The sequence below is a fragment of the Photinus pyralis genome, unplaced genomic scaffold (genome assembly GCF_008802855.1).
Source record: "Photinus pyralis isolate 1611_PpyrPB1 unplaced genomic scaffold, Ppyr1.3 Ppyr1.4_LG7, whole genome shotgun sequence".
NCBI classification, from domain to species: Eukaryota; Metazoa; Arthropoda; class Insecta; order Coleoptera; family Lampyridae; genus Photinus; species Photinus pyralis.
The window spans coordinates 40,943,260-40,957,692 of NW_022170738.1; the positions used below are offsets into that span (position 1 = coordinate 40,943,260).

Consider the following 14,433-nt stretch of genomic DNA (forward strand, 5'->3'; position numbering starts at 1 on the left):
TCAATCAAAAGTTATAGACTAGAAACCAATTTCGAAAAAAAATTCAAAGGGCTGTAACTTTTGAACTAGTAGCCCAATCTTGGAACTGTTTGAAATTATGGATTCTACAGGCCACATTCTAAAGAAAAATTTTTTCCTGGTCGATCTGTGACAATTTTCTTTGAGGGCCTCAAAAAAAGGCAGTGTACAACCTTCCTTTTTTACCAAAAATCGTCTGCACCAAAATTTCTCGGGAAAACACTTTTTCTTATTAATTTTGGTGCGTAGAATCCAAATCAATCCGTACTTTTTCAATCAGACTTCTCAATCAAAAGTTATAGACTAGAAACCAATTTCGAAAAAAAATTCAAAGGGCTGTAACTTTTGAACTAGTAGCCCAATCTTGGAACTGTTTGAAATTATGGATTCTACAGGCCACATTCTATAAGAAAATTTTTTTTCCGGGTCGATCTGAGACAATTTTTTTTTCGGGGCTCAAAAAAAGGCAGTGTATAACCTTCCTTTTTTACCAAAAATCGACTGCACCAAAATTTCTCGGGAAAACACTTTTTCTTATTAATTTTGGTGCGTAGAATCCAAAACAATTCGTACTTTTTCGATCAGACTTCTCAATAGAAAGTTATAGACTAGAAACTAGGGAATGCAATACCGGTATCCCGAAATACGAGGATCCCGCAGCATTTTTGCGAGATTAATCCCGTACATAAATGGAGCGGGATCCCGCGAGATTTGAGGGACTGAGGAATCTGTCGGCCAAGGGGACGACTCTGTTTACTTTGTTAATGAAATTGATAACGGCGAATTATTTTTTAAATAATTGTTAAACTTTTTTCGTTAAAAATGTACTATGATTTTTGAGCCACTTTAGAAGACTTTTTGTGCTTTACAGGTAAGGTTTTTGAGTTCTAAGTTAGGCCGAAGGTACTTTTTTGTTACATATTGTGATAATTAGCGATTTATTTTAATACAGAGGTTAACCGCACAGAATTGCTTATTTGCCAATTTATTTCAAGTTTTGCGAGATCCCGCAAATACCGGGATTGAGATTTTGCTGCGGGATTGCATTCCCTAGTCCGCACTGTTAAAAGCGCCTTAAAAATAGGCAAATCACGTAAAATATCCTAAATAAATTCTCCCTGGGTATTTGACAATTCTCTTCAACCTTCCTAAATGTAAGAAAATACAAAACAAACCCTGGACATACATTTTTGACCCATTTTATGGGCGGGTATTGAAATGCTACCTTGCACTTAAGAAACCCGCTATAGCAAGTGCCGTCCGAGGTTGCGAGGGTGGCGGCATAGCTGAAATTGAACCTTAGGGTGTCTAGAACATCCTCTGAAAGTTTCATAAAGTTATCACAAAATGCAAGGTTGAAACCTATTTTGGCTCTTAATCCCTGCACTATAATTTTGCAGAAATGATCATTGAACTTAGAACTACAATCCCAGGGAGAATAGAACGAGAACTACTCAGGAAACCAAAATTCTAATGTCCTCTCCCGAAAACCATATTGAGTGCTTTTAAGGCTGTGGAATACTCCCCTGCATTTAGAGATATCGCTATGAATTTGGAGACTGGTGCCTAAAACTCTTTATTGTTGCGGGTGTACCTACTGAAATGATATGTTTTACTCGCGTACCTTCTAGTGTTTCGCTAAGTGGCCACGTCTTTGCTATTATAATCGAGCGGTCATTAAGACGGTTTATCCAGAAAGCTCAAATGCAAAAGATTTGTTTTATTCTTTAGCAACTTATAATAAGCTTAAGCTTATACGTCAATGGTAATTACCGTACGCAAAAAATAAGTTTTAAAAATGGTACGTGTACTTAAAATAACTAACGCTGTTACCTACAGTGAGAAAACATCTAAAACGTTTCACATCAATAGCAATGACACAGCGAATAGTTGATCAAAATTTTAATGTTGCAAAAGCTCTTGAAAAAAATGAAAATTAAGAACAATCGTTGACCCTGACGTATACTACAAAAAAAAACGTTTTACAATACGCGTAATAGGTTTGAACTTTAATTCGTGAAATTTTTTCTTACTCACAGCTGTCAACTTTATCGCCACAGTTAATAATAGGTACACCTTAAGAAATATAAAATTAATGAATTGAGTGAATTTTGGTGTTACAACACATTAAAAGGTTCTTCTGGTAGTAGCCACCGAGGCAAACGACGACGGTTGCCTCAGTCAGCTGTCACCGACTTGATACATGCAGCCCGCAGTCTCGCTGCATGCTTACCTCATTAACAGAATAACTTTGCAGCTAATGCTAATCCGGCAAACGTTGATAGCGTCAATTTCTCGTTTTAGAAAGAAATAACGACCTTGTTTTCCGATATACATTCGCAGCGCAGCGCTGACAAAGCGGAAGGTCTCTGAACCGGACGATTTCCGCTAACGAAGATTTTGTTTCCGGGTCATTAAATCGAAATGTATCTCTCATCAATCGGTGGTACAGAGGAGGAGAACGCAAACTTTACGAATAGTAAACAGCGTCTTACGTTGGGCAATCAACATTTCAGGCTTTTAGTGCTAGTCATCGAAGACCAGTTGATTTATACTAATTGGAAAATAGTTCTTCTAGTTAAGTCGATTAGCCCGAGGGTTGAACATTACGTATCGGTGTGTAATCCTAATTTTACGCCGACGTTTATATAAGCTACCTTTTCCCCTATGATTTATAAAGCGTAAGGCGCGTTAAAGAGAAACGAAAAAAAAGTGTTACCGACAAATCAAAAATGAAAGAAGTTTTCAAGTTGCGTGCGCTCTTCATAAATTTATGCTCACTTTACAGTAGCGCAGCTTTTGAATTTATTACGTCAAGATTCTTTTATTATCTGTCAAGGCCCGTAATTATTTTCTCGAGTTTATGTGCAATGTTATGAATCTCAGCTTTTGTTTCAGGTTAATAGGCCCCTGACGATGAAAAAGGAGGGTATCCAAACGAGGAATAGGAAGTTATCGTCGAAAAGTAAAAAGAAAAAGGGTGGCGGCTCGTGTCTTTCCCTCGGTGGCGTTATGAGTGATATGATGAAACCTTTAGATAGTAGTAAAGGTGCCTTCGGTGGGGGTGGTTTTGGCGGCGGTATGGGCGGAGGACATCCACATCTTAACCCCGCTTTACATCCGCACCACGCCATGAGTCACTGGTATCAGCATAGCGGTCACCACCAGGGCTTCGTTTCGGGACCTCCGCCGCCCGCGCCTCCCCCAACAGCTTCGTATCACCACCACATGAGTTCGCTTAGTGCGGCTGGTCTTGGACTGACATCTAACGGAATGGTAAGTTTATCAACTCGGCCGGATTTATATACTGGGTGTAACATGAAATTAGATGAATCGATATACTAAGTTAACAATTGCTTAAACATTCTCAAGGAGAGTGTGGAGTGGCAAAAACTTGAAAGGGCGTTATACTTTTTTGGGCTATGGTTGCTGAATAAATATCGAATATTTTAGAATTTTTTGGGAACTCTCGAAGGAATCACGGTGGACCGACTTATATGTTACACTCTGTACTGTATACCTTTTGCCTCAAAAGTTTAAGATTCTTCCTTCTGTATTTGGTCGTTTTTTGCCTTGCTGTTGATTTCTTTTGCCCACCAAATCGTATCTGATCTCTTATCCTTACTTCTATATTAACTACTGTTTCTCTATCGTGCCCAACATTGCTTTTATTTTCAGATCGTTTTTTACCATTCGTTTCAATATATTGGATTGTGGTTTCATTGACTCATTGTATAATAATATGGTGTCATCTTAACTGTTCCACTTCTTTCTTTCTTTTACTTTGGAATTCTTTTTGGGAGTTACCCTCATAAAAGTGGTGAAGTTTGCATTTCTTCTTTAATTTTTTTCTCAGCAACCATAAGAGTTACAAAGACTAGTGGTATGTCTTAAAGTAAAGAAGAAATGGACTTTTCACCACTTATGGGGGTGGCTCCCAAACGAAATACGTTGGATTCTCCGTTTATTTGGAAAAAGTGCTTGTTTTGGTCCCATCTACCACCTTTAACCTTATATGTAACACCAAGCAGATAATTTCATTTTTAGATTGTAAGTATACATTCAGTTTTGGGAAAGTAGGTATTAAATTTTCATCGCGAGTATGTTACGAATAACCTTTAGGAGTCTTGGTCTGTTTAAAAGTCACCTTTAATAAGATTCTTAAAGAGCTTCTTTAGGGCCTACACAAAGTTTTTAAGATTTTAACAATCTTTAAGAGCCAGGCCTTTAATACACCTCATAAGCAGGCCCGTATTCAGGGGGTGATCACACGCGGGGTTCGGCCTTACCTCGAACCTGGTCTAGCTCCCTCTGGAAAGTATAGTTAACGATTTTAATGGTTCCGTTAGAAAATATTGTAACGTTATTTATAAATTCGGGTTCGATTTATATCAATATTTATTAAACAAAACTAAAACACTATAAAATCCGTACAATTTATATCGATTATTTATATCACACACTTCGAAATTTATATCAGCTTTTCGCGCTCTATGTTTCGTCCGTACTCGATCTCGTTCGATAGTAGACCCCCGCGATGTTCGGTCCGCAACCATTTATACACGCAAGCAATGTAAGTCTAGTACATTCTCGAATAATCGCGCGCGTAGAAAATTCCAGAGCGCCAAAGGCGACGTCATGTCTGGAGCATTTCCGTTACAATATGAAATATAAATCTACACCACTCGACATACTACATACAAATTACAATTAAACTCTGTATATAATACAAAGGTACCTTAAAAATGACACTCCCCACAATAGACCACTCGCTATGTAAAAGTGAATTTTTATGAAAAAAAACTTGTAATTTTTAAACGCGGAGGGGTTATACTTCTATATGAACTTAAAGGGTGACTTGTGAGCCTTGTAAATGAAATCAAACAAGTAACATATTTAAAGTACACAATAATCGAATCAATCTGGATATGTTTGTTTCCGAGATAGAGGGTGAAAACGAAAAGTTTAACTTTTTAGGATGTTACCACATCACTACCAATCAAACATTTTTTTTATTACCGTTTCTGAGATTTCACCCAATGTTAGGATTTTTTATCTACAACACTCTGCATATCTTAACGTCATTTTTTTTGCATTCTTTTTCTTAATTATATTGATGTATCACAACCTATATTTTTTTAAATTTAGTCCCGAAAATCCATAATTCTTACTGTTTCTTATTAGTAGGCCATGGATTCAGGGAGATTTTCTTTTGTTTATTGTATCCGTGGTAACTAAGACAACCGAAACGAATCGATAAAAATGGCTGACAGTAGAAAATTTGGAAAATTATGATACAATATAATATACAGTATGTTCGAGATAAGGGGGTCACCTCAATATCTCTTTTATTTGGCGAGATACGCAAAATTTGCATTGATTGGCGGTCAAAGCGTCAGTGAAACCGTAAGTTTCAATTTGCGATCGGATAGATTGTAATGTCACATATAAAATTATATTTGACAAATTTTTCGTATCCTGCCAAATAAAACAGATATGGAGGTGACCCTGTTATCTCGAACGCATTGTATAATTATTTAAAAAATATAGGTTGTGATACATCAATTAATCAGGAAAAAAAGCAAAAAAAAAATGACGTCAAGATGTACAGGGTGTAGCATTTAAAAAATACCAACTTTGGTTCAAATCTCAGAGAAGGCGGTCCAAAAATTTTTTACTACGTCAGTGGATTGTGCGTAAAAATATCTAAAATGGGCAGTTTTTACTTATTCTTCTATGTTACATGGGTAGTAAGATATGATAAAATCGCAAAAAGTCAAACTTTTCGTTTTCACCCTGTATCTCAGAAACAAACGTAGATTAATAATTTTATGGGTAAATAGAAATTTACAGTAATTATTTTAGATAATAATCTCGTCGACTTTCTTTCTTTAATCCCCACCTAGGAAAATGAAAGTATCTGCCACTCCTGCTACTTAATCCTGGTTACGGGCCTGCTGATTAGTCTCTTAGACTCTGTTAAAAATCACCTAATCTTAGAGTGTTTTTTTAAAAGACCGTTATAGGACCATTCAGAGCCTTCAACCCAAGAACAGTTAAGAGTCAAGCTTTAAGATAGTCATTAAAAGTCTCCGAAAAGTCTCCAAGAAGATTTAAAAGTCCTTAATATTCATTTAGTGTTTAAGAGACTACAAAAGTTTTATTCTATTTAAAAGCTTTTATAATTCTTAAGAAACCTTGACTATAGGCCTTTAAGAGTCACCTTTAAAATACCGTAAGGCCGCTATTACGCTTTCAGATTTTAAGAACCTTTAACAATCTTTAAAAGTCGAAATGTTTGTAGAGTCCTAAAGATTCTCCCTTCCCTGTAAAACTCTTACAGGGTTTTTAATAATGTTTGAGCCTTCAAAAACAAGAACCTTTAAAAGTTCAACCTCTGGATATATAACCTTCAAAGCTCTAGACGTCTCCAAAAGTTTTCAACAATCTCCAAAAGAATTTTAAAGCTTGAAATAGCCTTTAATCTTTAGGAGTGTTTAAAAGCCATTACATTAATAAAAAACATTTAAAACTTAAGAGCACCAAACTCCTTTCAAAAGTCGCCTACCATCTTCAATAGCTTTCAAAAATCTCCAGTACTTTCTAAATGCTTTAGCTTGAAGAGTCTTTTAGTGTTTAAAGGTATGTAAAGATCTTTAACTCATTTCATGAGTCTCCAACAATCTCGAAGGATCTAGCAGCTCACCAGATTGTTTTATAGTGTTTAATAATCTCTAAAAGTCAAGATTATTTAAAGATTACTGGAACTTGAGCCTATTAGTCTCCTTCGTAAGTCTTAGTCTGTTTAATAGGCGAACCTTGAAAGGACTTTAGGAACTTAAAGTCTTTTAAAGGAACTTTTTTCATGTCTTGCATTAAAGCCAAGGAACTAAAGTATGTGTTTTAATCCTAGTTGAGGGCACCGGATTATGAATTATAAACTATGCTACAGTTTATTCTACACCGAACATCTCTCTGAAACAGTTCATTCAGAAATCAATTTTCTGTAATAACAATAAAGTTGTGGTACATAACAAATTCAATTCAGTCCCAAATAAAGTTTGGATGCTGGATTCTGGAATATAATCTGATTGTGCTTCATTTTTTGTACACTTTTTGCACATCTGCACAATGCTAATCTAATTCAAGAGGTAGATATAAGTAATAGGTAATAGAATTTAGTTTAGGGAGTCGAGGTAACTTCATTATCGCCCCCCTCCCCTTCATTACAAATTAACTGCACTTTTTTGTAGAGAATGCGTCAAAGTGACACTTCCTGACTGGAACCCCTTTTCCAGCACCCATTTGAAAGTGAATTGAATTTGTTATCTACCATCCCTTTATTATTATTAGTGATAATTGATTTCTGATCAACTTTTTCAAAGAGATTTTCGGTGTAGAATAACCCTAAACATATCATAATTCATAATCCGGTGCTGCACCCTCCCGAATACAACACACACTTCAGTCACTTGGCATGCATGACGTAAAAAGGTTCATTAAGAATCTTAAAGTCTTTTCAAGGTTCGCTTTTTAAACAGACTACGATCGTCGAAGGCTATTAATGGTCCCAAAAGATTCATGAAGGTTTTGGAAAACCCTTGGAAACATGAAAATCTAAAATCTTTAAATAATCTTAAAAGCTCTTTTATAGCTTGAACTCTTAGTGACTAATAAAGACAATAAATATAAAGGGTCCGGAAAGCTGTTGGATTCTTCGAACTTTTTGGCGACTCATGAAATCACTTAAATGATCTTAAACACTGAAAGATTCTTCAAGTATTTTACAAGACTCTTGAGACTTTTGGAAGCTATGGGAAACTGTAGGCGATTTTTCAAATGTGTTCCATGCTCTTCATCATATTCCCTTAAGGGGATTTTTTATTGTTCTTTAATGTTCGGCTTTTAGACACTCTTAAACACTGATAATGACTATTATAACTTTTAAAATTCTCATGGAGACTCTTAAAAGACCTATAATCAAGGATTTCAAGAGCCGGTTTTAAATGATACGAAAACTTTTGTACCTACACTAAATGACTTTTCAAAGTTTTAAAATTCTCTTTGAGAACTTTAATAACTCTTGGAGACTCTTAAAGACTCTAAAAACTTGACCCTTAACAGTTCTCGGTTTGAAGGCTCTTTAAGATTCTTAAAGGTCCTATAATATTATTTTTAAAAAACACGTTGAGGTTATTGGTGATTTTTTTCTCTTAGATTTTAATGAGAAAGCTTGTAACCCAAATGAAGTACAGGGTGGTGATTCTCCGCAATGGTGAGAGGTACAGTGGGGAAAAGTTGATCCTTTTTGAAACTAAAAAAAAATGCGTTTTTTTCAAAAATCTTTGAAAATGATTGGGACATCACCGAATCACAGAAAATGTCAAATTTTCCCTAGCTTAAATGGTCGGAGATCGACGATCCCATTCGTACCTTTTACGGACACTTTTTTCGAAGAATCTGAACCTCTTTATCAGAATTTCCGTAACACGTTAGAAGCTACAGGCTACATTCTTATCTCTTATAGGCGCCACATTGGATTTTTAGGGAATGAATATTTACTTTTACCATTGAACAATAACGTCTGTGTCAACTGATTAAATCAGATGTTCAAATCCCTCTGTTGTGGGAGAAAGTGAATCACAAATTTAAAGAGGCATGGGAAAAATTTTTGTGTTTTAGACAGAAGGGTTAACAGAAAAAACGCCTTATTAATTTTTTCAACTTAAATCTTCCGTGAACATCCTCTCCTCTCATGGCATCCTCGCAAAACTTGCAACTGCACTAAAAGTGTTCGGAACTCTTTCACTTTCTAAGCGTTAGATTCGGCCCCAAAATACGCAGACTTCGTGTCTCTTACGGCCTCTTACCCTGAATAATTCTTAAATTGTGCGTGTTAAAATATCCAAATTATGGACAATTAAATAAAGTTCAGCCACTTTATTTATATAGAAAGTAAAGTCTTTTTAGTCTTTTTATGACCAACCAAAAAGTTAACCCAAATTATTTTTTGTTTCAGGCTGGATGGAGGTCGGAATACACGTGATAAGTTGCTGTTAAGTGCGACTGAAACTTTTATGGGTATTACAAAACAAATTGAGCATTTGTAGACAAAGTATAACCATTATTCGCATAATAAAACCACGAGGAACGTTTAAGATGTATAATATTTATTGTTGATTTGTAAATTTTTTGTTTGTTTTTCTTTTCTACAAAGAGCTCTTGTGTATAAATAAAGTTTGTTCAACGATTTTGCGACCACGCCTGTATATATTAATGTAAATTTTTGAGTACAAAGTTGCGAACGCGTTTGTAATGTATTGTATATAGATGTTAGATAATGTTTTTAAGACATTTTTATTGCGAGTGAATGTGTAAATAATGAGTATTACATAATGTGCAATCTTCGCGTTTAAAAGTTGTGACTATTTATGTGTGCATGATAATAATATAAAGACAAATCTGGTTCATTCAAGATACTTTTCATGCCTAAGTGGAAATTTGTGATCATTTTCTTTAAACGGTTGGACCAGAAGTAATCTGCGATAATCTTGTAAATAAAATGGGTTCAAACCATCAATTCGTGATTATTTCATTTTTATTACGTGAAAAGTATTTTATGAACCAAATCAACACGTATAGTAATAATTATTAAAGAAAAGATCAAAAACTATGTAAATAAAATCGATGTATGTATATTCTCTTTGTGTGATATATAAAGAATATTGAAGTCTTAGCCGTTTTTGTTAGTTTTCCCTCACGATAAATACGGATTCGACTAAATCCGAAAATCCCCAAAATCAATTTACTTCTCAAATCCTGGTCATCCTTAAATTCACTGAGGTGCGAAGTCTGTTGTCCACTATACGTTTAATGTACTGAGCATAATGTCCCCCGTTTTCAGTTGACTGACGATATTTCTTAAACAAATCACTATTTAACGCTACGTTTAACCTTACAAACGTATGGAAGATGCAAAAGGCAGACACCAACAACCAAGAACATTTTAATTAATATTTAAAAAAACGGCGGTCACCTGCTTTTACTTCTCGCACCCGGCCCCAAAATTCGACTTTGTTTACAACGGTGACTGCACATAAGATCGGTAAAAAATTCGCTCAGGTAAGTGGAAAATAAATTTCAAATTTGAATTGCAAATTTCGCTAATTATTTAAATCGAAACAATGCACAGTGTGTGTATCGTATACAGTACAGACTAAGAGTACAAAAAAAAAAAAACAAACACCAACGACTTCTTTAGTGAATTATAAAATATGTATAACATAAATAATCATATGGAAAAATTTCATCATTATGTTTAATTTAAATTTTACTTGTTTAAGTATTCTCAAAGTTAATTTAAAGTTTCTCACCGGATGCCTTTGCACTTCATTGTTCGAAGCATCACTTTATAAAATTATGCCGGAGCTGAGTTTCCTAAATTTCAAGTTCAGTAAAAAAAGAGCTCCAGTTTGTCGCGGTGTGTTCATTTGAATAAAAAATGCGGTTAAGTCTCCGCAATAGGTAAAGGTAATATCATATGTGTGCTTTAAGGACAGGTGATCGAACTACTCTAATTAGACTCAGGTGTAGAAGACGCGTGCCGACAGGTGTTTTATTACACCTGTCGCTAAAGTATCCGCATGGACATTTTGATTCATGCAACTATAAGAGAGGTATTTGCAAAAAATGAGATTCTTCACCGCCCCTATTAACCAGTTTACAAAATAATAGAAAGAATTTCGGCGTTACTTATAAGTTTGAATATTATATCCGAAGGAGAAGTTCACTTTCGAAATACTGTAGGTACCTCGAAGTACTTCCTGCGGTCATTCTAAATAAAGTGTGGGTAATTCGAAGTAAACTGGTAATGCAAATTATACTTCCGAGTTTTCCAACAAGATAAATACTAGTAATAATATAGTACGATTATTGAACTAATATCAGCTAAAATTGCTACATTGAATTAACCAGGAAAAAAATGACGTTATATCCACAAAAACAATTAATTGGTTCAAAAGGTAGAAAGAACCGTTTTTCGTTTTCACCTTTACAACAAATGTGTAGTGTATCATATAGGTACTACAAAATCGCGTAGAACATGAGAAGGTAAAAAAATACAAATAAACCAAGATATTCTATTCTTGTAAAATCCTTCAATTCTTCAACAGTTCGAGTAAGGTTGGTACACGTATACCTACCTAAATGGCAGTAAATTGGTATTTATGTCGTATACCACAGATTTTTTAAACGAGAAGGAGACATGGCCCTGATATCCCTTGAGGATCATTTAAAAAGTGTTCATATTTTTGAAAGGTTTATTACTTGTACCATCAGAGGGCCTATTATACGAGAGCTTTTTTCTATACTAATAATACGAGATTTGTTGGATTCGTCCCCGACCCGAATAGCAGAATAACTATTAAAATATCGAAAAAAAACACGAAAAAAAATATAAAGAAAAATATTATACGAGAACTATTGGCGATTTCGATTAACTGTAAATCACGTAGCCTGTAATAATGACCAATAAACGCTTGCCGCTTCAAAATACGCAATACGTCAAACGATTTAAAATGTACACATTGCAATTTTGCAACAATCTGCAAAATATTCTGAATGACATCTCTTAAGACACAAGCCTTCAATGGATTTAAAATGTGCACAATGTGATTATACCACGGTACACCCGGCGCGTAAGAAGATCATATACCCCCAACTATTCATACCTATTCTATTAATGGCACCTATTAGAGCGCCACCGAGCCAGTTGGCTTCTTCTGCAGACTCTAAATTATATATCTACGCATAGTCCGCTGTGGACTTCTTTTGTGCCGGTACCAAAAGTTAAGTGTTAACTCACAATACATTAAAATACTTAAAATGTGCACAGTGTGATAGCCAGATAAAAGGTATTACATATAAAATTGTAAAAAAAATTGGAGATTAGAGGGGATCAAAACAAGTACATTTTCCAAATAAACCGAAAGGTCCAAAGTGTTTTGTGGGAGTTCTGATTTCGACGAAATTGTGGGATTTTTGAACATGAAAATCTTAATAAATTAGTTTTTGAAAATTCGAAAAAATACATTCTACTACAATTCTTGGCCGGACAACAAAAATGGAGAAACTTCTACAAAATTTGATGTGTACATACTTAATGAACTGAGGAACAAAATTGTCGAATAATTTTGTAAAATCACTTTTCAAACAAAAGTTATACTCATTTAAAAATCGGTCCTTCGAGTCAGAAGGTGTCACCCGAAATTAGATTACTTACTAGCAAGCGGGGGACAAGTGTTGTTAATGACCCAACGGACAGTCTTCAAATGACTACCTACCATAGTGACTCAAATTCGTGACTCACCATTGGGATCTCCGCAACGGTGAAAGATACAATGTAGGTTAAATGGGGGCAAAGTTGCGTTTTAAAACGAATGCATTTAAAATTTTTGAAAAATCTTTGAAAATGGCTTACTTAGATTAAATGGTCGGAAATGGACGGTTTTAGCATCTCCTGTGTGTCCATTTTTCGGGGAATCTGAATTTGTCAGAATTTCCATGGCACGCTAGATGTAGAAGCTACAAACTACTACTTATGGGCACCATATTGGATTTTTACGGAATGAGATAGAAGACAAAAAAGAAAAATAATGACGTGTCACACTTTATAATTTTACATAGATTTACAAGAGACAAAAATAGGATTTTATGTTTTACAGTCGAAAAGAGACTTGACATTTAGAACGTAGGTTTCTTTGAAGGCGTTTTAAGGTGTACGCCGACAGAACTTCCCCAAACTCCCACGGGAACGGGGTACGAGAAAAATGGGATTTTCCAAAGGCGGTACGAAGTTAGCCGCGACTGCTACTATTGCCATAAATTATTATGAGGAGAAATATCGAATGGTTTTCGGATCATAAATGACCACGCGTGCTTGCAATTTGAGAAATCTTGTAAAAACGGGGAAACATTTTGTTAAAACCGCGACGTTTGCTGAAGTTAATAAAATACTTCAGGATTATGCACTTAATATGAAAACAAGCAAGTGAGTAACTTTGGCGCATTTTCTTGCATTGATGCTATGTGAGCTGTTTTTCTTTACTTAAAAGTAAAAGGATCTGTGATTAAAATTTGTTGAAATTGCGCAATCTGTGCATGCGCACATCTAATTTTTGTAATATGCGATATGTTTGCCTTTACTAGAAAAATTTTTGGTTAAAATTTCCAAAAATATCGCTAAATGGAAATGGACAGGATGGGGAATGGGGGGGATATTAAATACAATTTTAATGTCTCCGGCGTCCGAGGACACAACTCCTCTTACAGGTTTACATATATACAGGGTGTAGCACCTAAGATCCCTCGGATCTCTCATTAACATAAAAGATACCGAAAAAAGTCTTAGAGCAAAATTGTACACAATTACCGCCGACATGTTTCTAAAATATCACCAGGGGCGTGCTGTATTCCAGTGGCGTATCAAACTTGCATTTTTTTAAAACTTCATCCGAGTAATGTTTTTTAGATCAACGCACAATTGCCCACATTTGATCTCTTACGGAACCCAGCTTAATTACTTAAATAGTACTTTCGGCTTAAATATACCGGGGTTAGAAACCCGACGATTCATTGCATCCACGATTTTTGTCTTCAAAGTTTTACATAATTTGTTAAACTCTTCCGAATTACTTTGAGAAATTAAGCTTAATGTACCAGGAAAAATTATACCATTTTTGCAATTAGTAACACAACTTCCCCACTTATTGAGGCATTGATCACTTTAAATAAGTTCTCCTCAGTGAATGATATTGACTTTTTCAGGATCCCCTAAACGTAATAGTAAATCAAATTAGATCTTAAGCTCTAATGTACGTTCAGCGCCCCAGTGCCATGTAATTGGAATTTAGGTACTTTATCGAAAAAATAAAATTTTGGGTTGATCTCTAAATGTCATATTTTTTTTAAATTTTAAATGGCACCCCCTTACACAGATTTATACCTCTGAGTAGCCAAAACTACAAATTCCATAAGAAAATTTAAGAGAAAAACCAAGTCGAAACGCCAATTTGTAAAAAAAACCTTCTTTTCCGAACCCAAGGGTGCCATGATAAAACAACAGATGTTCAATTGTCACAATTAACAGTAAAGTGTCGGCTGTCTATGATTTTTTTTAAATCAGCGTTGCAAAAATGTTCCAAACTCAAGCAGGAATGGTTGATAAAGTGTTTATTCTTAGAGACCGTTACCGGAATTGTTTGCTGGCGTTACGAGTGTACGCTGGAAGATATCCTGGAAGCACACATTCAGATCCCCGCGGGAAACGAATGTTGAATCTTCCATTCCTGGGGGGGGGGGTATTAATACCCCCCAACCCCTGGTGCTACGTTTCCTACAAAACCAAAACCCTCTGCG

At 35.3% G+C, this 14,433-nt stretch overlaps 1 protein-coding gene and 1 long non-coding RNA gene across 5 annotated transcripts in view; one reads left to right on the plus strand and one right to left on the minus strand.

Annotated features, from left to right (window-relative positions):
- The window catches only part of LOC116177157 (GATA-binding factor C), a 65,664-nt gene extending 55,962 nt beyond the window's left edge, over positions 1-9,702 (plus strand). For all 3 annotated transcript variants that reach the window (XM_031496039.1, XM_031496040.1, XM_031496041.1), the window contains exons 6-7: positions 2,917-3,294; positions 9,038-9,702. In XM_031496039.1, the coding sequence (XP_031351899.1) occupies positions 2,917-3,294; positions 9,038-9,064 (405 nt within the window). In that variant the 3' untranslated portion in view covers positions 9,065-9,702. The remainder of the gene's footprint in view (positions 1-2,916; positions 3,295-9,037) is intronic.
- Positions 1-14,433, minus strand: part of LOC116177158 — a 160,900-nt gene that overhangs the window by 62,515 nt on the left and 83,952 nt on the right. The window lies entirely within an intron of this gene.